The sequence below is a fragment of the Myripristis murdjan genome, chromosome 9 (genome assembly GCF_902150065.1).
Source record: "Myripristis murdjan chromosome 9, fMyrMur1.1, whole genome shotgun sequence".
Taxonomy (NCBI): Eukaryota; Metazoa; Chordata; class Actinopteri; order Holocentriformes; family Holocentridae; genus Myripristis; species Myripristis murdjan.
Window position 1 is genome coordinate 24,067,489 of NC_043988.1, and position 25,283 is coordinate 24,092,771.

Sequence of the window (25,283 nt, forward strand, 5' to 3'; positions counted from 1 at the left end):
CCAGTCGCCTTTTCTATGTCTTACTTAAAAGATAAATAGACACACGGTGGTCTGTATAGTCCTAAAGTTTTCATTTCTTAGCTTCACAGTTTAAAAGGAAGCTCAGTACCTTTGTGAATCAGAATTTTCTGGCAGCTCTCCATTACCAGGGAGGCTCTGCCCTCTGCTCGGGTGACAAAAAGGTGATAGTCATTTTTAATGAGGTCTGAGCATCTGCTGATGGTGTGGGTGGGGATGAGCAGCAGCGAGGGGCTACTCTGGCTGCCTGTGAAAGACCAGGCTGAAAGCTCTTCCCAGGAGTCTGATCTGCTGGCTCCTGCACTGACTGATCCTGCCAGCGGGTCACTGCTGAGGAGCCACGGGTCATTTTAATCAAGTTTCACCGGAACATACGGGAATCGGTTACGGTTACAAGGTAGTAAATAAATTAAAGATGCCCACAAAAAAGAAAAAAACAAGACAGGGAGCAGAGGACGAAACCAAAGATGTGGATGACGAGGACTCAGAGAATCAGAAGCCAAAGCCGAAGAAGAAGAGTACACAGGTAAGTGAGCCAGAGGATGCGGGAAAGCTAAAGAAGAGGAAGAAGAAGTTTAAAGACAGCGATGAAGAGGGATACAATTCTGACACATCAGAGCCTGATGTGAGGAGCACAAAGAAAAAAGGGGGAGATAAAGCAAAAGTCAAGGATAAGAAGAAAACCAAAGAGGAGAACAGGAATGAGGTGAGCAATGAGTCACAGAGTACAGATGACGAGCATTACAGCAATGACTCAACCAGCAAAAAGCGAGCAGAAAAACTTCCTGATGTGATTGAGACCACTGAGAAGGGACAAAAGAAGAAAAAGTCGCCAGTCAAAGACAGCAAGGAGGACAACATGGGCAAAAAAAACAAGAAGGACTCGGACATAGAGGATGATGAGGAAGAAGACAAAAAGAAAAAGAAAGACAAGAAGTCAAAGAAAGGCTCACTGAGGGATGACAGTGACGAGGACACCAAGAAGACAAAAGGCAAGAAGAAAAAGGTTGAAAATTACGTGGAAATCTATGAGAAGGAGCTTCGGAACTATGAGCCAGAAAAAGTGGAGAACTATGAGGATGAGTACCACAAAAAGAAAGGTAATCAAAAGTTGTTTTTTTCCCCCTTTCTTTCATGAAGCTTAATCTCTGACTTGTGCAAAAGGGTAAGCAGCAGCATGTTAGTGTACCTGACAGAGCGGACATGTCATTACATCAAAAATTTAAACACTGTTGGAAGGCAGCGTTGTTTGAGGAATGACATCCAATGTTCAAAACAGTTCTGATTGACTGCAATTACTGGGCAATGAGAGGCTCAAGGGGTAATGGGTGCATTGTTTAGCATAAATTTCTTGGTAACACAACACCAAGTGAAGCACTATCCACATACCACCAGAATGTTATCTCTATCCTACAGCCACATGAGCCCTGCACTAATCTTTATGAGGGGGTTTCACATCCTGATAATGGTATTGGGGTCATCTAAAGTTCCCTTTTGGCGCTCGCTGTACAGCTGAATGTCAACCGTCCCGTTGTAAAGCCGTGCCGAATATGTATCTGATGTACAGTGTTCATTACATGGAAGGATAGCAGGATGCAAACACACCTACAGCACACACAGTACATGTAATGGCACACACACACACACACATTCACAGACACATCCTGCACTTATGAGCAGCTTCAACTGACCCAATTCATTCCCTAAACCCAGGAGTAACCATAACCCTCAGCCTAACCTAAACCTAATCCTAATTCATACTTTAATCATAAACCCAAATCCTAAACCTAAACTAGCTCCTGGAAGACATGAGGACTGACCCGAGCGACCTTCATGAAAATGTAATCACTCCGAAAGTCTAAAATTCAAACTGCTTCTCACAAGGTCAGTAGGACTAACGCTTCGTTCTTTCTCACTCTGTCCCTCTTTCATCCAAATTCAAGCTGTAATTCTTTTCTAATACACACATATCTCTTTTTTTATCATGTTATACAATCCTTCATGTAGTGTATGAGGTGGTGACCATCACTGGAGACGAGCGAGGGGCCGGCACCGACGCCAATGTGTTTATCACGCTGTTCGGCGAATATGGCATCACTCCCAAAGTGCACCTGGCCAGCAAGTGAGCCCCCTTCAAATAAACTACAGGCCACACTTAAAAACTCCCAGTTGATATAAAAAACTTATTCCTGTGTACTGAAATCTTGTCTTTTTTTCTCCATTTCAACAGCACAGAGAAGAGGTATATCTTGGTGTAGTGATGGTCATAGTGGTGAGAAGATGTCTGCTCAAATGACAGAGTTTGCTCAGTGATTTTGAAGTTGTTTTTTTTTTGTAAATAATCATGCATGATGTGACTGCTGCATGATTTGTCTCGTCTTGTTTACCCACAGCTTCATCACTTCTCACACCTTTCCTTTCCACTTTCTTGTTCCAGAGGTTACAAGTTTGCACTTGGAGATTTTTGAATAAATGGATAAATAGATGAATAATTGTGGAATTTTGAATGACTCTGGCGCAGCTTTGCCATCTTTGAAAATGCTCCAGAGTATGACATCTACTGATCCTATCTCGCAATCAAAATATTCCTACCATTTTGCAATTGCAGGAGTCGAACAGCATTTGAGAGAGCCAAAACTGATGTGTTCAGAATTAGGACACACAATATTGGACCTATAAAGAAGATAAGGTAAGGGAGACCCATGAGCTTTCACCTGTCACCCCTGTTCTTCTCACTCAGACTAGTTTTATGTTTTCAAACTGAAGTGTATTCAGAATGAGCTACTATTAGGAACAAATTTTCAGTTCAGTCTGGGCTACACACTGCTCAGCCTGTGTCACTTTGAGACTGCAGGCAAGTTTGTGTTTCTGGGTTACATTGTAACCTCCGTGTCGGTTTGACTTGGACACTTGGGACTCATTTGTCTTCATCTTACCGTTCTCTTCCTCCAGAATTGAGCATGACAACACAGGCATGAACGCCAGCTGGTTCCTGGACAGAGTCGTGGTGACAGACGTCATCAGGCCGCACCTGAGGTTCTACTTTCCATGTAACAACTGGCTCAGTAAGGTGGAGGGAGACAACCAGTTTGTCAGAGACCTGCTGGGCAGCATGGACCCCATGGACATGCCCAAATGTACGCCTTACAAAAGAACTGTATTAATGAACACCTTATTATGATTTACTCTTGATTCTACAATACAATTTGGACACAGCTTATTAGACAAGTAGTCCTTTCAGATTTTACGAAGTCATTGCGGGGGTCACAAGATCAGGATAGGACATAAGCTCCCATTTTCTTGTTCTTCACCTTTATTTAAAACTCCTTTATTCTGGAGAAATTATGAATATTTATAGCCTCCAGGTGTCTTCCAGTAGTTAACCAAACAAAACAGTGTGAGGAAGGAAAATCAACACGTCCTAATCTGGTTTTAAAATTAATATTTGTTTGTTTATCCATACAGCATGGGTTGGCAAGGTGGTATCACTTTATTTTGAAGGGCTGTGAGCCTCACAGGCTGAAGACCACAGTATTAGACATTAGAGAGCTGACTGCATCTTTACAGTTTTTACCAAGTTTATATTTTACCAAGTTAGCAATAGTAATACTGTTATATTAAATGCTGCTGGTCTTAATTTTGCAGATAATAAGTATGTGGTGACTGTCTTCACTGCTGATATAAAAAGCAGTGGAACAGATGCAGACGTCTTCATCAATATCTTTGGGGAGTTCGGCGACACAGGTAAACAACACGTTCAGTTTTCTGGGAAGCTACAGTAAACGTGCCCCCAGAGTGAATACACACTGGCAATGCATATTCCTCTGCATGGATTTAGACCTGGAGCTGGCTAACAGACTTCACACATTGCTCCTTATTTTAGGAGAGAGGTGCCTTGACAACGACAAAAATAACTTTGAAAAGGGTGCCGAGGACAAGTTCACCATTGAAGCTCCAAACTTGGGCAAAGTGAGGAAGATCACCATTGGCCACAACAACAAAGGCTCCTCAGCAGGATGGTTTCTGGACAAGGTAACAGTTCATTCATAGTTTTTTTTTTTTTTTTTTTTTTTTTTGCATAAATCCAGCAGGTGGCTACAGAAAATCCAATAAAAGTTTTTGAAATTTTATTAATGCTTATCAAAAGTATTGGAGCTTAATCAGCACAGTCTAAATGCAGCTAATAACTTAAGAAATATATACAAAGAGCCTTATTTTCATCATTTTGTAAGTCCATGTGTCCCTTCAATTAAAAAGTGGATGTCTTGCCTGGGAACAAAGGGCTGTCTTACTGTACATCATTCAGCGTAGTGCTGCTTCTGGAGAGGTACTTAAGACATACGATACTCTTCTTTCCTCCCTCTCTTCTCATTTGAGACTCGTGTCTTGACTCCTTCAACACATACAGTGTGTGGAATCAAGAGATGAGTTCATTCAAACAGGCACACACATGCACAAGCTCATGCACACACACGCCTACACAAACACACACAGGACATGCATGCCGTCACCCTACACTGTCTGTAAAGGGAAACCATGGCCCATTAACGGATAGCCTTACCAGCAAAAAGACAGATGAGTCTGTGGATCTGCTGATGACGGCGACACAGACTGACACCAAAGATCAAATTGACTGGCCATAGCTGGAAAGCGACGACAAAAATAATACGCCACATGCTCTTGCACACAGAGGTACATGTAACTAATAACGTTTACTCATGTTACTGTAATTGAGTAGCTTTAAAAAAAAGGAAAAAAAAAATTATTTCCGTAATTTTAATTCATTATTTGGTTGAGCATTATACTTAACCTAATTTTAATCACATCCATTACAGAGAACAAATGATCAATGACAGACAGTGGACTTTGTGAACTTTGTGAACTTTGAAAATAAAAGCTCAGTTGGCAAAGATGAGAAGAGGAATCTGCTTATACTGTGTTGGTTCTACTTTTTCTCTAATGCAAATTTCAAATAAAAGGTGCTCTATGAAAAAGATTGAAGATGGTCGATGGAAGAAAGGACCATTTGCGCTCAACTGTGGAAAATGTGGAAAAAGTCTACAAGGTCCTCACCTCAATTGACCCTCTGCAGTTTTGTGTAATGCACCTTTAAATTAATGTAGTTTGAAGCGTGTACCCTCCTCCTTCTATAACTGCATGGAGAAGATCACACCTAACACAGTTACTGTTTTGAAAAAATGACTGAGTAACTTTAACTGCAAGTACTTTTTAAATGAGGTACTTTTTACTTCAGTAGATTTTTACAGCAGAACTTATACTCAAGTAAAATATCAGCAAAGTAGCAGTACCATTACTTGAGTAGAAATTTGTCCTACTCTTTCCACCACTGCTTGCACAGTAGCCTGCTGTTTAACACAAATGTTTGTGTTAAATATTGAGTTTGATGAATTAAATATTTTTCATCAGAGGATATTGTTTGGTTACAAAATTATTTGTGCTCACCTCACATTCCCTTTTGTGATTTTGGCTGTTGAAATATATTTAAACCCGACACACAACCTGTTGCACCTTATAGCTACCTATTCTTCCATATTCTTCACTAAATATTGGGGTGTAAAACTATTTTTGATGTAAGCTTAATTTTGTCCTCAATAGAAAAAAAAAAAGATCATACAGTTAATATTAGTGTTAATAATTTCCATAGCTGGAATAAAGATTTAGATTTTTGGAACAACCAAGGAAAATTCCTAAATCTCAATATTTTTATGCCATTTTTAAACCTTACCAAACCAGAGACCTTACTGTGTCATTGTTTATATATTTTAATCTTATTTTGTTTTGCATCCAGGTGGTTTTGGATGATCTGGGGAACAAAATGGTGTATGAATTTCCAGTCGAACGTTGGTTTGCCCTTGATGAGGATGATGGAAAGATCCAGAGGGACATTCTGGTGGGAGGGAGCCAGCCCACAGGTGACAAGAACATGCACATTGTGCATGACCCTGAAAAAATAATGATCACTTTATAACCTGTTAATCCTCCAATTTATCAAAATACAAGTCAAGACTGCAAAAATGAAGAGAAAACTACATACAATGATGTACCTTAACAAACAGTCAAAGCAAAGATGGAAATTTGGCAATATCCGTTGCATAATTTGCATTTTCCCCTATTTGCACTGAAGCTATGAAGATTGTTTAACACTAACCTGATATAAAAAACAGTAAGTGCAGGCAAAAAAAATTTGAATGCCACGATTTTTTTTGTAAAAGCCAAAGAGAAAACATGTTTTGTTTGCAGCGTGCCAGAGTCCTGCCGTGATCGTTAATTCAGTTAGGTCAGACTATCAGTGTTTTGATCGGACTGGTTTTCTTGCTCAGTTCCTCTGGGAGCATGTGTTCTGTGAACCACAGCGGCCCACTGGCACAGTCTCTCACTGTCAGACATGTAACTGTACCCGCCAGGTATAGTGTACAATGTCCAGATTGTGACAGGGAACATCCGAGGTGCTGGGACCAACTCCAAAATCCACATCGTGATGCATGGCTCCAAAGGCCTGAAGAACAGCGGCAAGGTAATGAGGAGAAAAACCTGGAGATAAAGACTTTGAGTTTAATTAAAATAAAAATGAAAAAGAGAGATTGGTGTAAAATAATAGTTTTTATTGGAGAGAGAGAGAGATTTTATTGTTATCATTATTATTATTATTATTGTTAATAGTAGTAGTATATTTTTATTTGTTCTTATTTATTTATGTATTTATTTATATTTAATTTGAGGATAACTTCAGTGTTTTGTTCTGCACTTAGCAGAGATCACTTGTCAATCAAACCGTGTATCCTGCACTGTGACGTCTTCTTCCTGGCTTTTTCTGTTGATTCTGCCTGAGTTTCTGCAGGTGGCACTCTTTTCTTTGTCTGCTCAGCCACGGTGGCTACAGCTGCTCATGTTAACTAACCAGCTCTGCTTCCATTTATTCCAAACCTGCTGCTGCTGCAGGAAATGTAAAACACATCACCTACCTGACACCGAGTGTTTAGAGCCGCAAATGCAAAATCTTTGATTAACTTGCCATAGTTTGAATTACTGTTGTTTTATATTAGTTGCTGATAGGGAGTGGCAAAACATTTATTTATATGAAAATGCCAGATGATTTAACAAGCATGCATAGCTATAATGTGAGAGTTAAAAGGTTAGTTTCCCTGCAACACACAGTATATAACACCCATTTGAGCTATCAAAGGAAACTTCCTTTGAAAACTTTCCCTTTGAAACACATCTCTTCCACCCTGCCTGCTCTGTGTTTATGAATTCAGTCCACTGAGTACAAATATCAATGAACCTCCATCCTTTTCATCATAAATATTTCACTTAGAATGAAAACCAACCAGTATTTCTATTCATTTTTTTCTTGATGTGTTTGATTTAGGTGTTTTTAGAGGGGGGTAAGTTTGAGCGGGGTCTGACAGACATCTTCAACGTCGAGATCGCTGCCCTCCTCAGCCCCCTCAGCAGAGTCACCATCGGACACGACAATGACGGGGTCAGTGCTGGGTGGTACTGTGAGAAGGTACAGTGCACAGGTGTACACTGTGATGAGCACACATGCACACCACAATCGATCCTGTCACTGATTGTGAATTTATTCGAATTAATGTTACCTGATTGTGTTTTTTTGTCTTCGCTGCAGGTGGTGGTGTATTGTCCCTTCACAGGAATAGAGCAGACGTTTCCATGTAGCAAATGGCTGGATGAGAGAGAGGGAGATTGCCTGATAGAGAGAGAGATCTATGAGATGGTTTCACTCAGGCAGAAGAGGCAGAAGAGTAAGTTAAATGTTAATAATTATGCCTGTGCATGAAGTTTAGTGCAGTTTGTAATGCAAACTGCTGTGCTAAAGTCCTCTGATTGCAGGATCCAAATTACTTGTGTGTCTTAGCATTCTGCATGCAATTCAGTGTGTGTTCCTTGTTGTAATTGTCACACTGATTTTAATTATTTCTCACGCTCATTTTCCAAAGAGATGTGTGAAGACATGATGGGAGACTGTGTCAAAACTTTCTGAAAAACAAAACCAAATGATGAGTCAGCACAGTCTGCCCTCGGTTTTCTCTGTTGTTTTACTGTGTTGTTGTTTAACTGCCTTCTTTGCATATTTTTGTTGTATTGCTTGTAAAATGAGATCCAGCCGCCCTGCTTAAAGAAATGCTGACCGATCAGTGCAGTCACCACATGATATGTGCCGTCCTCTGGCTCTCAGACACAGAGAAACATGTTTCTTTGTTTATAACCTATATTTATCAAGGGAAAAATGAATAAGCAATTTTGCTCCTCTCAAGCAGTTCCCCGCCCAGTACAGCCACAGTCTTCAGCTGATGACCACTGAGCAGCAAAGGAGGTTAAGTGCCTCGCTCAAGGCCACATGGACAGTTCAATCAGGAGAAACTAATTTGAATGGACAAAATTAGACTTTTCTGAATAAAATTAACAGTTTATTGACATTGAAGAGATTTTGGGGGAATGGCTTCTGCAGACAGTGATGCCATTCAAACAGGCAGAGGGGACGATTCCCATGAGGATGGTGATTAGGACACACCCCTCCCTCGTAAACATCTGGGGCTTTTATATTGTTGGTGGTTGGGAGGTGCTGGGAATGAACCGCATCTGAAATTACAATATAAACAGAAAATGAATGAGGTACTTAAACAGAAAGTCAATGTAGGAGGTAACCTACAAGGGAGTGCCTTAATAGCATTGAACATTTGGGAAATGAGCTCAACTAGTTTCTGATTAGCTAGAGTGGAAGGCGGAAAAGGTAGCCTCCCAGGTTGAACTTGTGTTAAACTAAATTTGAGAAGGGATGGGCACATATTCATACAGTGTCCAAGCCAATTCTGCATTTTTCAAACTGGCAGTCTTCTCGTCATAACTCACTCCTCCGTCCTTTAGGCTACCACTGCCCCCAGATTTCTTAATCCCTATTCCATAAGCTCATCTGGGCAGTGGAGCAAAAAGATAGAGGACACCAGTAATTTGATCTAAGCCATAATAACTGAAGACATCACTCCCATATCAATGATCTGGATCTTGCCAGAGCATCCCTGGTCTTTGTGGATCTGGACATCTGATCTGAGTGGTGCGGGGACAGACGCAGACATCTCTCTCCAGATCTACGGACAGAAAGGAAAGTCAGACGAGATCAGGCTGGACAACAAAACAGACAATTTTGAACAGGGCCAGGTGGACAGGTTTATTGTAAGTGTCACACATTTAAATATCTACAGTCAGATAATGTCATTACTCTACATGTATATTATAAACTGTGCTTATTTTTATTTTGATGTGGTCCTGCAGGTTGAACTGCCTGACATAGGTAAACTAACCAAATTTCGCATCTGGCATGAGAAGAGAAATCCCTTTGCAGGATGGCATCTCAGCAAAGTGAGTTGACACTGCAGACAAATATCCCTGCCCTCCATCACGTCCGTCCTCAATAGCAGTTAAATCAGGCATTTCTGGCATTTCTGGATTCTAATATCAGATTTAATACTAACTGACATTGAAATTTTTATAATAAGTTGTTTCAATATTTCATGCTGACGATCTACCAGCAATAGCGGAGCGTCACAGGTTCAAATAAGCCTTCTCTTAAACAAGCCTTAAACCCTGATCCCCTGAATCAAATGAGCTCTCTATCATTTTCTCTCTCTGATCAGGCAACACTGATGAAGACATTAACCAAGGAGAAGTATAAGTTCCCATGTGAGCGCTGGCTGGACACCAATGAAGATGATAATGAGGTTGTGAGGGAGCTAACTGCCACTGGAGATTCAATTGATGAGCCACTGCCTTGTATGTATTTTCACTGTCAGGGCCTTGCACCTGGATCTACCTTCATGTATAGATGCTAATTCATAGTGCCCGAACAGTTTAGGAAATCTGCATCACCCTATTGTATATGGAGATAAATTAAAAAAAAAAAAAAATGGATGATGTTATTCTCTTCCACAGTGATAAAGTACAGAGTGACTGTGTGCACGGGAAGCATTAGCGGCAGTGGAACAGATGCCTCCGTTTTTATCAATCTGATCGGAGACCAGGGGGACTCTGGGTATCGCGAGCTGGTCAACTGCAAAAACAACATCAACAAGTTTGAAAAAGCAAATGTGGGTACACCCATGTGGGACAGTGTTAGAGATATTGGAACATGTAATCATATCAGACTGTATGAGCAGCACAAATATATAAATAACAAGGATAAACAATTACATTATTTAATCTGGCAAGGCAAGACGTCAGTAGCTCATAAAAGTTTGCCATCATCATCAAACATATAGTAAGGAGGCGCTGCTTTCCATTTTCTTTTCTTCTTTTCCATTTTCCCTTGTTTCTCAGATGGATGAGTTTATAGTCGAGGCAGTGTTCCTCGGACAGGTTCGCAGGGTGAGGATTGGACATGACGGCAGAGGTGGAGGCTGCGGGTGGTTCCTTGATAAAGTGATTGTTAGAGAAGAGGGTCAGGCTGAGGCCCAGGCTGTAGAGTTCCCCTGCGGCAGGTGAGTTAGGGGAGAGCCTCAGTGCAAACACAGAATGAGAAAAAAAAATGTTGCTAAAATCAGATTTTACGACCACTGATTTATATATGTGACACATTACAAGGTTTTCATTGGATGTTCTTAGGTGGCTTGACCGTAATGAGGATGATGGACAGATTGTTAGAGAGTTAGTGCCATTCTCAGATGGGCAACGTCTTTACAGTAAGGACTTTGTTGTGTGACAGTCATGACTGCACATCCGCAATATTCCCATAGTTTAAGTATTGTTACAAGTTATTCATTTAAACCTGTTGCTGTCTGCAGATACTAATGTTTTTGTCTGTGTGTGTTTGTGTGTGTCAGATGTTGGCTATCACATTGCGATAAAGACAGGTGACATCCCCGGGGGCAGCTCAGACTCCAAGGTGTTTGTCAAGCTTTACGGGGAGAAAGGCGACACCAGTAAGATGATGCTGGAGGTCTCAGACAACGACTTGGGGAACTACTTTGAGACGGGTCGCATTGATGTCTTCACTGTGGAAACCTTTGATATTGGACAGGTGTGTTGACACAGCGGAGACAGAGTAGTTAAATGTTAAATGAATGGTGTAAATCCACATGAGTAGTGGATACAAGGCTAGTGGAGCCTCAGTCTGTGAGGAAGCTACAGTGGCAGCTGTTCAGGATCAGTTTTCCAAAAAAAATAATACAAGTGGTCTCTCATGGCCTAACATTAACTGATGTCTCCCAGTGTCTATGTTTAATTTGCCTTGTGTAACTCACTGGTATGAGCACAGTACTAACATAACAAGGATTAGAGCTTCAGTTTATTCTGCAGCCACCTAACAATAATATATGCAGCAGGGGTGTTTTGAATAAATATTATGTTAATGTATTCATACATACTGTAGAGCAGTACCACCATAGTCAGTAGGGTAGATAACACTTACTGTAGCCCTGTACAACCTGTGCATTCATTTATAACAGTGTTTCTTAATCCATGGGTACAAATCTGAAATGGGTTGTAGACTTAGACTTACACAGTCCCTAAAGTGATAAAAAAAAAAAATACTCAATATCCTATGAAAGGATTTGAAAAATGCATGTAGAATACTTCTTTTCATCAAATTAGACATTTTTTTCTCTATCCATTTCTTATTCCAGATCAGTCGTCTGATGATTGGCCATACCAACGAGGGCATGCGTGCAGGCTGGTTCTTGGACAGCGTGCAGATCATGGTTCCAGTCCATGGTAAAAACTACATGTTCCCCAGCCACCGCTGGCTTTGCAAGGATGAGGCTGACGGCAAGACAGAGGTGGAGTTATACCCCAGCGAGATCTTGGACATGGAACAACGTAGGTGACATACACACACACACTCTCTTACACCATCAGAAGACTCTGCACATTTGTACAGTACATGTACATCTGCAGTTAAATGCTGACAAAAGTGAGATTGTTGTTACTGGCACTGAATGTACAACAAGACAATCTCAATGGTCTCTTGGTGTTTTAATAAATAACAGCAAGGCTTCATCTAAAAATTTCAACCATCATTTCTGACCCAGTGCGAACCTTGAGAGCAACATACCAAAAGGCGAGCTCTGTAATATTTTGTCCAACTAAGGAATCTCGAAAAAACGTGTGTTGTTTTAACTATTAACATTTTGTTTTACTTATTTCCCCCTAGTATTGCTGTTTTTGGCCATGTTTCCTTTTATAGCCTGTTTGTTGAGCATTCTGTTGTGACTTATGCTGTATTATTGCATGCACACACACACACGCACACACACACACACACACACACACACACACTTTCTCTATGTCTGTCTCTCAAACACACAAACATAGATCTATGCATGTACACAAATACTGTCTAATAATAATAAGCATGCCTGTGGACTATTGTACACTCTTATTTTGTAGTGATTAACTATGAGATAACAGTGGTAACCGGAGATGTGACATTTGCCGGCACCAATGCCGCAGTGTTCATCCAGATCTATGGGGAAAACGGGAAGACAGAGGTCATCACACTCGAAAGCAGATCCAACAACTATGAGCGGGGCATCACGGAAATATTCAGGGTATAAAAGCCTGGATTTCATATTTTCACTGTCTTCAAAATACAGCTCAGCACTCACAGCTGAGTACCATAAAAACAAGTCCAGATTTTACAGTTTGAGCAGAGACACCCTCTCTCCTCTCACTGCTTTTATAGCTAGAGGCCAGAGACGTGGGGAAGATCTTCAAGATCCGCATCGGTCATGATGGGTCTGGGATCGGATCCGGCTGGTTCTTGGAGACAGTGGACGTCAAGCATCTAATCATGGCCGTGGTGCCCAAAGAGAAGAAAAAAGAGGACAAGAAAAAGAAGAAGAAAAAGAAGAAGGATGACGATGACGACGATGAGGGAGAGGAGGAGATGCAGGAAGTGGTGCTGACCTACCATTTCCCCTGCTCCCGCTGGCTGGCCGGGGGGGAGGAGGACGGCGAACTGGTGGTGGAGCTCCTGCCTGAGAATGCAGACGACCTAGAAGGTACACAAGCAGTGATGTAGCTCTAACCGAGGAGACAGGCGTGATATCGCACTTGTGCAGAGAAATAGCTTGGTAGACTCTGTAAGCAGGGCCCTGTGAAAAGTTGAACAGCATCAGCAACTAAACACAAGATAAAGTACCCACCATGCACCCAGGCTTCAGTGACTTCAAGTCGACTCTATCCTGTCACTCTCCGCTGCATGCTGTCCAATAAAAATGAAAATGCTCACAAAAATAGTCTCATACAGGGAGGAAACATAACTTACAAACTAGAAATGTTTCTAGTTCAGTGCTGCATTTATGTGTTTATCATTATAAGAGTGGACATGTTTGATCAGCATGTCATAATAAGCATTTTGAAATTTGAATATAGTTTCTATGCAGGTGATTACTTATAAATACGATGGGAGTGGATAGGGCTTCCTTGACTTCCATGTATTTCATAACCATATACATATTGTGGCCACTTCATTAGGTACACCTGCACAGACTAATACAATCCATTAAAACTGTTCTGCCATAAAGTTTACTTCCCCGATGCCTATAATCATTCAATTCTATGTTTGGCATTGAGCTCAAAGTTAGTGGTGCTATTGCACTGGACTGCATTTTTCTGAGAGGTGTTTCTAATAATCTGTCCCCCTAATGCATATGAATAGGGAGGTCAAATAAGTGGAAACACCTTTAAATATAATGTAGTCCGGTACAAGGCCTCTGCAAACTACAAGCTCAATAATAAGCATAGAGTTAAATTTACACACATCAACAAAAAAATGAACATTATAAACTTAAAAGGCAGAACTTATGGCAGAGCTGATACATTGAACTTTATTAGTCTGTACAGGTCGACCTAATAAAGTGGCCACTGAGTGTATATCTTCATTAAGAGAGTGTGCATATTTCATCAGCATGTCATACATTAGAAATTTGAATGGATTTTCTGCTGTACTCATTGGCTGACAAAGGACGTCTATGTTATTGTGTTTCAGTATATGTATATTATTAAATGTTAATAACTCAAAAAATATAAACAGTATCAATAAACAAAATCAATCTACAAAGAATTCCGCATGGTTTGACATATGGGACATCTTTGTAGCATAAAAATTGCAGGAGGAGATAGGTGTCAAAAAAAAAATCAATTAAATCCGCAGCTCAGTCATTAGATATGCAAATGTATGCAGTTTTTATGAATTTCCACAAATCTACACATCATTCTGCAGGATTCAGTTATGTAAATGGCATGTCTCGGTTGAACGGTTTTAAAGTTACAGACGAGCAAAGAAAATTGTGGAATAATAAAAATAATAAGAGTGTGATATCACGCTAAATATTTAAGCAAGCACTTCTAGTTGTTCTCAAATATCTAACCCATAGAGTATTAAACTAATTTCCCTAGGTCCCTTGGTGTAATACTAACATTTCACAGGATAAAGAATATTGCAGGCTGTATAATATTTAGATGAGAGATCAATAATAGCTCTTTGAAACTGCTGTATCAGGCTTGGTGACAGAAAAATAACAACAAACAGCGTTATATACCACTGAGCCTCTGAATGAATGCTGACCTTGGCACAAAGCATCAGATCCTATCTTTTGCTAAATACTGTAAATACCCACAAGTGTGTGAATATGCATATACAGACACATAAACTATGTGCATGATTATAACTTGCCCCTGTTTGTTGTTGTTTTCAGCGTGTGTGGCACATGTGATCTTGTAGCTAATGTTGATTAAGTTGACAAGCATGGCTTGATTTGACACAATTCCCTGATGGCCTGACCTACATAGGGCAGGTTAAAGAGGTGTTAGTAATTCATCCCTTGTATTGTCTGACAGTGAGCACCTATGAAGTGAGTGTCTTCACTGGTGACATGCTGGGTGCCGGGACCGATGCCAAAGTCTACATTAATATTTATGGAGAAAATGGGGACACCGGAGAGCGCTACCTGAGGAACTCTGGCAACCTCAACAAATTTGAGCGAGGACAGGTACGACAGGTTAAACAGAAAAAAGGAAACAGCTTTGTAAAGCTGATAGATGAAAGAAAAGGTGTCTGTGCATGAGATTAGAATTAAAACAGCAAGATAAAATACTTTATGAATATTTTTCACTGGTTACAACTTTACACTCATTATCTGTCACCCTGAATTCTTGATCTTTAAGCCAGGAGCCAAAATACCCACAAGCCAGGGGTTAGTCGTCACTTGACAAGGGTATAAATGTTCTTCTTTAGCCTGGAACCTAAGGCAAGAGTCTAAATTTTTCATTTTGGGTCTCAGACTGAACAAGAAAAAAGACTGCCAGCTTAGCAGGGTATCCCATTGGAAATTAACCAGCAGTTAGTCAAAGACTCAGGCACCTCCACGCAATGTGAGCCCTTCACCAGGCTGTAGGTGGGAGTGTATTCTGGTAGGATTACAAGCTCTCCTGCAGGCAAGCCAGCTGTGATGGAGAGGCGCTGCAAGGAGTCCTCTGAGTCACTGAACCTGTCCTACTTTTACTCATCACTTAATTAATTCAAACCAGTGAATTATTTATCTCAACATTACACCTGGCTCTGTAGGAACACAAAACTCATGTCCACAGACAATTTGTTTTATTTCTTCTCTCAGATCAAACGTAACAGTGGCCTATTGTGGTTAAATGAGGAGAGGCTTGTGCAGTGTTTGATTACAGAACAATTATAGATGTATATTCCCAATAGAAATGAATGATTGCGGTCAGCCACGGGATAAGAAAACTAAATAACTCATCAGATAGACAATACTCTTATCACAATCCTGAAGGCTGATGTTTTCAGATAATTTTATTAACCAAAAGTAAAATATCAGATGAATTTTCTATGACAAAAGCCTTTCTGAAATTGCTGTATTTTCCAGGAAGATGTTTTCAGCCTAACAGCTGTTGATCTGGGCCCTCTAAAGAAGCTACGTATCCGTCACGACAACACACAGTCCAATTCATCCTGGTACCTGGATCGTGTGGAGATAGTGGACACAAAGGATGATACAACGTAAGCACAACAGAGTTAATGGGATTTGTTCATTAATCTAACTCTTAATGGTATTTGGAGAGCAAATTCTTATGATCATGAACCCATAAAGCACTGCTGATTGTAGGAGTGTAATGATCAAATGTATTTCTCGGGGCTGAAGGTACTATTTCCCTTGTAACCGCTGGCTGGCAGTGGATGAAGATGACGGCCAGGTCGCGAGAGAGCTGGTGCCAGTGGACGAGGCCTTCATGAGGAAGGACGATGATGAGGGAACAGCAGCCACTCTGGGGCTCGAGCAGAAGTGTAAGAGAGATTCTCAGCTGGCTTATAATTTAGTGGAGGCATGGGATAAAAAGGAGTCCTGTTCAAGAATTGATCTAAGAGCTGGTGAAACATGCAAGTGTGGAGCTCGGTGGAAAGACCAGGAAAAGAGGGACTTGTGTATTAGTGAAAAGATGAAGAGGAATTAATGCAACTTTTGATTGCTTGTTTGATCTGTCTTACAGCCATGTCCACCACATACACTCTCAGAGTGAAAACAGGGGAGAAGAAGTATGCTGGAACTGATGCCAATGTCTTTGCTATGTTGTTTGGGGAAAACGATGCCACAGGTAAGATAACTGGCATCTTTACGTTGTTGTGACAGCCTCATGCGTGGTGTGTGTGAGATTTCATTAAGTGGAACTAAACTGAATCTAATCTGTCATGTCCCTCCCAGGGATCATCAACTTAAAAGCGTGTAAGCGTTATAAGAATAAGTTTGAACAGGGAATGATCAACGAGTTCATTGTGGAGGCGGTGGACCTGGGAGACCTGGAAAAGCTGCGGATTGGCCACGACAGCACAGGTGGGCTTCAGGGTCAACGGAGAGGGGACACTCTCTCGACCAAAAGCAGCACCAATAACGCTAAGAATCAGTGAACCGTGTGAATCAGAGTAACACATGGCTGTTTTCCTGCTCTCAGGAGGTTCACCTGGTTGGTTCTTGGACTGGGTGGAGGTTGACGCCCCCTCACAAGGTCAGAAACTATGCTTCCCATGTGGCCGTTGGTTGGATAAAGGAGAGGACGACGGGGCAATAGTGAGAGACCTCTATCCCTCTGAGTTACAGACTGAATACTACACGCCATGTGAGTCACAGCAAAAAATATTGTAGAGTTTTTGGTAACACTTTACAATAAGAGTACAACAATTAACATTAGTTAATGTTAGTTAATGCCATAATGGTTAATTAACTGTCAGTTCATGATTATTATGGCATTTACTAATGTTAATAATATCTACAATAACCCTTAAATAACATATAAATTAATACCTTAGCATGAATAGCATTAGTACATGATTCTTAGACAAATTAGTTAACGGTTAGTTAACTGTTACTTAATGTTTATTACCTGTTACTTAATGTTTATTACGGCATTAACTAACGTTAATTGTTGTACTCTTATTGTAAAGTGTTACAGAGTTTTTTTTTATTTAATTTAAGTCTTCCATTATGCTCATTGCCCTGGGATGGACTGGCGACCTGTTTGGGTATTTCCCTTCCTTCCACCCAGTGCACGCTCCAGCAACCCCTGCGATCCCAATCAGGATAAGTGGTTTTGGAAAATGAAGGAATGAATTAAACTCATAACAAAACAAGGTATAACTCAGGATAAGATTAACTGTTTTACCCCTTTGATCTGATTTCTAGGGGCAGACTGGTCCTTTAAACAATAAAATAATATATCTGCATTGAATGTTGACAAATAAACACTCAATATACACCACTAAACATTGTTTGAACTTCCTTACAAATGCTCTAAACTGGCAGCAAGCCTTACAGAAGAGGATGGGGACATTTTCCCCTCTCTACCCCCAATCAACCCATTTCCCTCCTTCCATTGTTAGGGTTCTTTTTTTTTTTTTTTTTTTTTTTTACCATATTGGCTCTTTGCTTGTTTGTTGATGCAGTGGTTTGTTTGCTGTGTGGTGCCAACATTGTCCACTGCTTAAGGCTGTGCAGAACACTCAGTTCTTGTTTTTTTTTTTTTTTTTTTTTTTTTTTTTTTTTTCAGATCAAAATTTGTTCCATTTTTCTCATCCAGAACACACTGGAAAATACAGCCTGATCACAGACTCCCACGAATGACCTATCGTAGGCAATTCGTGGGCTACGATAGGCGACCTATAGTAGTCCACAGAGGGCAGTCCACTGACAACAAATAAAATGAGAACAGGCTGAAATGCAAAAAATTGGCACTCCTAAATAGCAGAGGAACATTTTGCTTGTTCATTTTAGGGCATTTCTTGAACTTTCAAGGGCATTTCGACTGCCAGCCCCTGTTCATTTCTGACCCCGATGACACATTGTCCTCTGTCTTTTTCAGTCGTGCCCTATGAAATAAAGATATACACCAGTGACGTGTTTGGTGCGGGGACAGATGCTGATGTGTTCATCGTCTTGTATGGTCGGAAGGCCGTCTGCACACAGCAGAAACACCTGTGTGTCAACAAGAGAGAGAGACGGCTGTTCTTTGAGAGGGGGGCTGAGGACATGTTCATTGTAGAGGTGAGTGTGTGGATTCTGATACACAAAATACACAACAGGAATTGCACGTGCATTTTCAATCATGAATTCTGCATGGAGGCAGGCGATAAACTGTGTCATCCCACTCCAGCTAGAGGATGTTGGTGACACTATAGAGAAGATCAGAATAGGACACGACAACAGGGGGTCCAATCCAGGCTGGCACCTTGACAGAGTGGAGATCAGGCGGCAGCTCAGAAAAGGAAAGGTGAGATTGCAGTTGCATAAAGACATCATTCAAGACATCATTTTTTGTCTAAGTCTTTTAACTTAAATTAGATGAATAATATATTGCCTTTTTGTTCACCTATCCTTTACAATGAAATCAAATTTTCTGCAACAATAGAACACAGCTGGGGATTTGTCTCTGTTTTCTGGCAGGGTTCAGAGACGACCATCTTCCCATGTGAGTGCTGGCTGGCCAGGTCTGAGGACGATGGGGAGACGGTGCGAGAGCTGGTGCCTTCCACCATCATCACAGAGAAACTCCTCAGGGACGGGACGCTTAAACAGACAGAGATAGACGTGGAAGATGCCCTGGAAAGTAGGTTCCTCCATGTGTGCGACAACAGAGATGATAATCTATCTATATATCTATCTATCTACACATATACATATATATAACCCAAAATTTAAAAAAAAAAAACAACAAAAAAAAAACCAATCACAATGTGGAAGGTGGTAATTTTGCATTCAGAGCTGTGAAATGGTATATTGCATTTTTGGGGTAATTTAAGTTTTTGTTAGAATTAGCAGTTCTTGAATCAAAAAAGTGTATTTTGATCTTTTTTTTTTTTTTTTTTTTGCAAGGTGTAAAATTGGTCTCCTGTGATGTTAGATGAGCCTGGGTTCACGGTTTTTGAACACATATCTTATTATGCTGAGAGACAGTGCTGGACAGTTTGTAGACCTCAGCAAGTTAATTTACTGCATGAACAGCCTCCAGCTGGATTGCAAGCCATGTGATTTCACAATCAACTTTTTTTTTTTTTTTTTTTTTTTTGTTCCATGACAGCTCACACATACAAGGTGTCTGTGCGGACGGGTGATATGTATGGAGGAGGAACTGATGCCAATGTCTTTCTCACCATCTTCGGAGACCTGGGAGACACAGGGGAGCGCAAACTGAGCAAGTCTGAGACCAACAGCAACAAGTTTGAGAGAGGAGAGGTATACGAGAATGATGTGACTCTCTTTTTTATCCTAAGATATTTGATAACTGACAGCCACTGTAGAAAAAACATATTCTGTCTTCAGGTGGACAAGTTCACCATTGAGGCTGTGGACCTGGGCCAAGTGTATAAGATACGTATCCGCCATGACAACTCTATGATAGGGGCTGACTGGTACCTGGACCAGGTGGAAGTGCTAGATCTAGAAACAGAGGAGGTGTACATGTTCCTGTGTGAGCGCTGGCTGTCAACAAAGAAAGAGGACAAACGCATAGAGAGGACCTTCTTTGTCAAGGTTTGTAAACTTTGGGTTATGATAGAAAAGAATGCCGCGTTTTCCTCAAAATGTATTCTTTGTTCTTCATTTAGCTGCTGCTGAGGCAAAGCTATTTGTAAAAAGGAAAGGAAAATGGAGAACCGTTTGTTTGATGTGTCCTGTTCAGGGATACGAGGGTGAGAGACACAGTGATCCAAATCTCAAGAAGATTGCCCAGGCCAAGATGGGGCTGGACAGAAATGCCAACAAGAAGAAAAAGAAGAAGAAGGTGGCAGTTGTGGAGGAGGGTCCAAGTAAGGCAAAAACTAAAGCTGTTTCTTCATTTTTCTCAGGGCAAGTAGTGATTTGCCTACTGAATTTATTAATTTGCAGCATAGTGTATGGTTGGAAAACAACATATAATTACAACCTCAGGGAGTGAGAAAAATTCAACTGAACTGACCTTAAGTGTAATGAAATGAAAGGAAAAATCCTCTAAATGATCCTTCTGTTCTTCCCAGTCATCCCTTACCACTTCACTTTGTCCACGGGGACTGAGCGTGATGCCAGCACCACAGCCAGGGTCTATGTCATCATCCTGGGAACCAATGACAGCGAGACAGAGCGACTGTGGCTGGACCTGCCCGAGGGGAAGAAGTGCTTTGCAGCCGGCACCATGGAGAACTTTGTGTGCTATGGATCGGATGTAGGAGAGATCAAGAGGGTGGAAGTGAGAATCTGGGATTGTTTCTGCTGCTAAATGTGTGGAGCTGTCTCCTCTCCTCTCCCCTTTCCTTTGCACTGATGTTAAAAATTTGATGAAAGCCGTTTTCAGTCAGTAATGATAAATCTTCCCTGTTGGTATCTAGGTCAAAATAAAATGAAGTGAAATATCAGTTCCCTGTTTACATAGTCATTCTTTGCCCATGCCTCCCCATTTTTCTCTCTCTGCTATCCCTTCTCTTCTCTCTCTCTCTCTCTCTCTCTCTCTCTCTCTCTCTCTCTCTCTCTCTCTCTCTCTCTCTCCCTCCCTTTCTCAGCTTGGCCATAACGGTGTCACACCAGAGAGCTGCTGGCTGGTGGATGAGCTGTCGGTTGCCGTGCCAACCAAAGGTATCAAGTACATCTTCCAGTGTAAGTGCTGGCTGGCTAAAGATAGGGGAGATGGTCTCACCACCAGACTGTTCAATGTGCTGGACGCCAGTACAATCAATGTAATCCGAAAGGTAAATAACAGCACCTTTGCAAAAATATGATTTCTTGTTTGATGTCTGAAATTTTGGAAAACATTCAGTAAATTTGGCATATGCAGATCGATTGTGCCTCTTCCCTATAGGTGGTTTATGAGACCACAGTTGTCACAGGTGACACTCAGTATGCTGGGACTGACACCAGCATCTTCCTGACTGTATATGGAGCCAATGGGAGCACAGAGGAGATGCTGCTGCGCAAGAATGCAGACAGGTCAGTCCTTTAGCGAACTGTACTGATTTTTTTGGATCAATAAATGGGGCTAATCTTTTAAATTGTAATGTAATATTGTTTCAATATAGGTTTGAGAGAGGCCAAGAGGACACATTCAATCTGGAGATAGATGATATTGCTCCTCTGAAGAAGATCAGACTTCGGATTGATGGCACTGGAAGTCGCCCTGACTGGTTTCTAGACAGGGTCAGTGTAAAAACAGCTACTTGTTGCTTTCTGCAATTTTGACTTGCAATGCGAAAAAAAAAGGTGGCTTTCCCTGACTAAAATGTGGTTCAGAAATCTCAGCCAACATTTATTAAATGTCTGGACAAAAACTCTAGATCCTGATGCGGAACCTGACTACGGAGGAGGTGTATTTGTTCACCTATGAGAACTGGCTGTCAAAGACCAAAGGGCCTAAGAGGACCAAGGTGTGTGAGCTAGCAGCCGTGGTGGACGAGGAGGAGATGGTGGAGAAAACAACCTACATCATCGAAGTCCAGACCAGTGATGTCGGAGGTGGGTTTCACCAGTTTTATACAGCATGGGAGCTGTTAGAGGAAGAGGCCTCACCTATCAAAGAATATTATCACAAATTCTCACAGAAATGTATTTAATTCAGTCAAAATGTTTCAACTGATGATTAAATAGTGATAAGTCATGAATTTACTTGAGTAATTGTTTAGTCCAGTGTTCGTACAGTTTATATAGGGTCTTAAGTTGTTCCTTGTCCAAGGAAGATCTGATTTTATTTGCAAATTGCCTCTGCCATTCCAGGTGCTGGCACTGATGCCAACGTGTTCTTGATGGTGTTCGGGGAGTACGGGGACACCGGGACACTGGCGCTGAAGGAGAGTGCCAACAGGAACAAGTTTGAGCGTAAAATGAAAGATGTGTTCAGATATCCCGACATGCTGAGTCTTGGGGAGCTGTCCAAGGTCCGAGTGTGGCATGACAACAAAGGTGAGGCGGGTGGAGCAGGGCTGGATTTCAGAAAACTAAATCAGAAAAAAAAGGCTTTAGCCAATGCAACTTTCATGCAATCAGCTGCAGACTGCAAATGAAATTTTTACTGTTGCCATGTCACCAAACTTTGCTATGGAACACTAACACAACTAAACTGCATGAAACTTAAATTGCATTTCAGCTGCATGGACTAAAGCAAGCAATGTTCCTTCTTTATTCACTTCTCAGAGTTAGATTTAATTTGAAGCTCATTTCAAATACATAACAGTCGGGTAGCCTACAGAGAAGCTCCCTGCTCAGTGGGGGGTCACAGAGGCAACGCCTGGATAACACTTCAGTAGCATTTTGTGCAGCACTTCTATAGACGGTTCATATTTTCAATGTCAGATGTGTAAAAAGTAGAGCAGCAAAACACAGATTATGAAACTGAAATAAACAAACTGAGGCAATGACGGGATGTGCTTCTCCTACTGCACATGTAGGCCCTGGTGCAGGTTGGCACCTAGAGTACATTGATGTGAAGGATGAGACCATGGGCGAGACCTTCAGGTTTCCCTGCGACCGCTGGTTGGCTAAGAACAAGGACGACGGGCAGATCATGAGAGAGCTGGCTTGTGCCAACAATGACTCCGTAGACCTCACTGATAAAACCAGTTAGTAAAAATGGAAATCTGTTGGTATAATCATTACAAGCCCTGTAATTACCAGAGATTAACTACTATAGTCACATGCAGCCATTTACAGCCATTTGCCAGATGTGAATTGGCTATAATCCAACAATCTCTTTCCCTCACTCTCTCTCTGTCTCTCTCTCTCTCTGCATGGTCACAGAATATGAAATTGCCACAACAACTGCTACCACAGAGGACGCTGACACCACGGAGAATGCCTGGATTGTGCTGGAAGGGAAGAAAGCCCGTTCTAAAGAGTTTGTTCTGGAGAATAAGAAAAAGAAGTTCTTACGGTGGGTCCTCGAATGGAGTCTAGGTGCCTCGGCTCACTGTGAAACCCTATTACGTGTCCTTACATAATCCTCTCCCTTTCACATGTTTTGTTTTTCTACCCTCTTTTATCTTGTAGCTTCACTTTCTGTTCTGCAAGACTCTGCTCTCAGGGGAGTTAAGCCCAAGAGAGGCACAAAAGAAAAGCACTCTGGCAGAGGACCAGTGAATGTACCCAGTGGAAACTCTTGCTTGTGCTTGTTAACTTTTTGTGTCTTCACAGCGGTGCCACTGACACGTTTGAGTTTTCGTCCAAGCATGTGGGTGAGATCGCTGGCATCTGTCTGGGCCACATAACTAAAGATGGCAAGAAGGTGAAGGGTGAGGCTTTCTGGCATGTCATGGAGGTGGTGGTGACAGAAAAAGAGATGGGAAACAAGTGAGTCGAGATCGCATCCCATATGACCTAAATTAGTTTACATAAAATGATGGATGGGCATGGTGATATTGTTGGTGTCGTCCTCTGTAATTTGGAAAATGACTCTGGGGCTGTGCATATTTTCACCTCCTCTTTAATCCTCAACACTCTTTTGTCCTCTAGGTACTTCTTCCACTGCAATGCACAGATTCCCCTGTCAGCCAAAAAGGACCAATTTAAGACATTTGAGTGCTATAAGTCGGTCGAGAGCTTCGCAAGCAAAGTTCGCAACCTGGTCCTTGTCAAGTATGAGATCATTGTCATCACGGGGGACGTCAAGGGAGCAGGCACGGACGCCAACGTTTTCATCACCCTCTACGGCGTGAACGGCGACTCCGGTATACGCCAGCTACGGCAGAAGTTCAGAAACCTTTTCGAACGGGGGCGAACGGACCGTTTTGTTCTGGAGATGCTTGACCTCGGGGAGCTGCTGAGGGTCAAAGTGGAGCACGACAACAGCAGCTCCAGCTCGGGGTGGTACTGCGAGTGTGTGGAGGTGACAAACACAGCCAACTCAGTGACCACCATCTTCCAGTGTGGGAAGTGGCTGGACGTTAACAAGGCCGACGGGCAGATTCAGCGAGTGCTCTACCCCAGGTATTAAGAGAAGCACAAAAGAAATCGGGTGGATTCCTTCAGCCTTGTGAAAAAATATTTGTAATTAACTGAACTGAATGTGGTGTCTGCATGCAGTCAGTGTTGGAGAGATCAGAGCTCCTTCCCCCCCTTTCAGAAGAAGCCATTTGCTGCCATTTATTCTTCTGTAGAATAGAAAAAAAAAACAACTTCCACAGACTTGAAAACTGCCTGTTTGAGATAGGCCATCACAGTATGCATGAAAACTTAATTTGTTGGGTTTTTTTTTTTCAGTTTCTGTTTTATCCTCACTTTGTTGTGTATTCGTGCCCTGGATTTACCTTCCGCTTGCTGCCAGTTACCTGACAGCCACAGGAAGAAACGGAAAGCTCTGCCGGGAACTAATCCTTCAGAATTATGTCACATCCATGTCTGCCTCTTACTTGGGATGCCTTGGTTAGCTGAGTTGGCAGTTAATTTCAAACTAGTCTTGACACCACCATTTGTGATAAAAAAAAAATGAGTGCATGTTAAAATTTTTAATTATGTGTGGTTTGAATTGCACAGCGATGAGGAGAAATGTAAACTAGATGAACTATAGTAAATGGGCTATAACGTTCAGTGACACCAGTATTCTCCTTTAAGACACAGATGCCACTATTGACATACACCTATCAAATTATTCATGAAAACAACAACTCATCTTTTATATTTTTTGCTCCACGGACTTAAAAGTTGTACAAGTTGTTTTTATAATAAAGTTGAAATGTTGATGTTGCTAAATTTCATGTCCAGTGGACTTTA

At 41.5% G+C, this 25,283-nt stretch overlaps 1 protein-coding gene across 1 annotated transcript; it reads left to right on the forward strand.

The window, feature by feature from the left end:
- The first annotated feature begins 433 nt into the window (after nucleotides 1-433).
- loxhd1b (lipoxygenase homology PLAT domains 1b) lies at nucleotides 434-24,537 on the forward strand. The gene is made up of 42 exons (XM_030059327.1): nucleotides 434-1,118; nucleotides 2,026-2,140; nucleotides 2,627-2,707; nucleotides 2,971-3,155; nucleotides 3,664-3,762; nucleotides 3,902-4,050; nucleotides 5,828-5,951; nucleotides 6,444-6,553; nucleotides 7,409-7,549; nucleotides 7,670-7,805; nucleotides 9,074-9,234; nucleotides 9,334-9,420; nucleotides 9,696-9,831; nucleotides 9,991-10,145; nucleotides 10,375-10,535; nucleotides 10,660-10,736; nucleotides 10,878-11,074; nucleotides 11,679-11,871; nucleotides 12,442-12,602; nucleotides 12,737-12,853; nucleotides 12,938-13,055; nucleotides 14,896-15,047; nucleotides 15,939-16,072; nucleotides 16,215-16,357; nucleotides 16,561-16,665; nucleotides 16,773-16,901; nucleotides 17,020-17,184; nucleotides 18,424-18,605; nucleotides 18,715-18,831; nucleotides 19,005-19,167; nucleotides 19,639-19,793; nucleotides 19,881-20,090; nucleotides 20,239-20,365; nucleotides 20,573-20,781; nucleotides 21,388-21,515; nucleotides 21,605-21,722; nucleotides 21,860-22,037; nucleotides 22,296-22,481; nucleotides 22,967-23,137; nucleotides 23,316-23,448; nucleotides 23,709-23,864; nucleotides 24,027-24,537. The coding sequence occupies exons 1-42, from the start codon at nucleotides 434-436 to the stop codon at nucleotides 24,505-24,507; spliced, it is 6,930 nt and encodes a 2,309-aa protein (XP_029915187.1). The 3' UTR covers nucleotides 24,508-24,537.
- The last annotated feature ends 746 nt before the right edge of the window (nucleotides 24,538-25,283 follow it).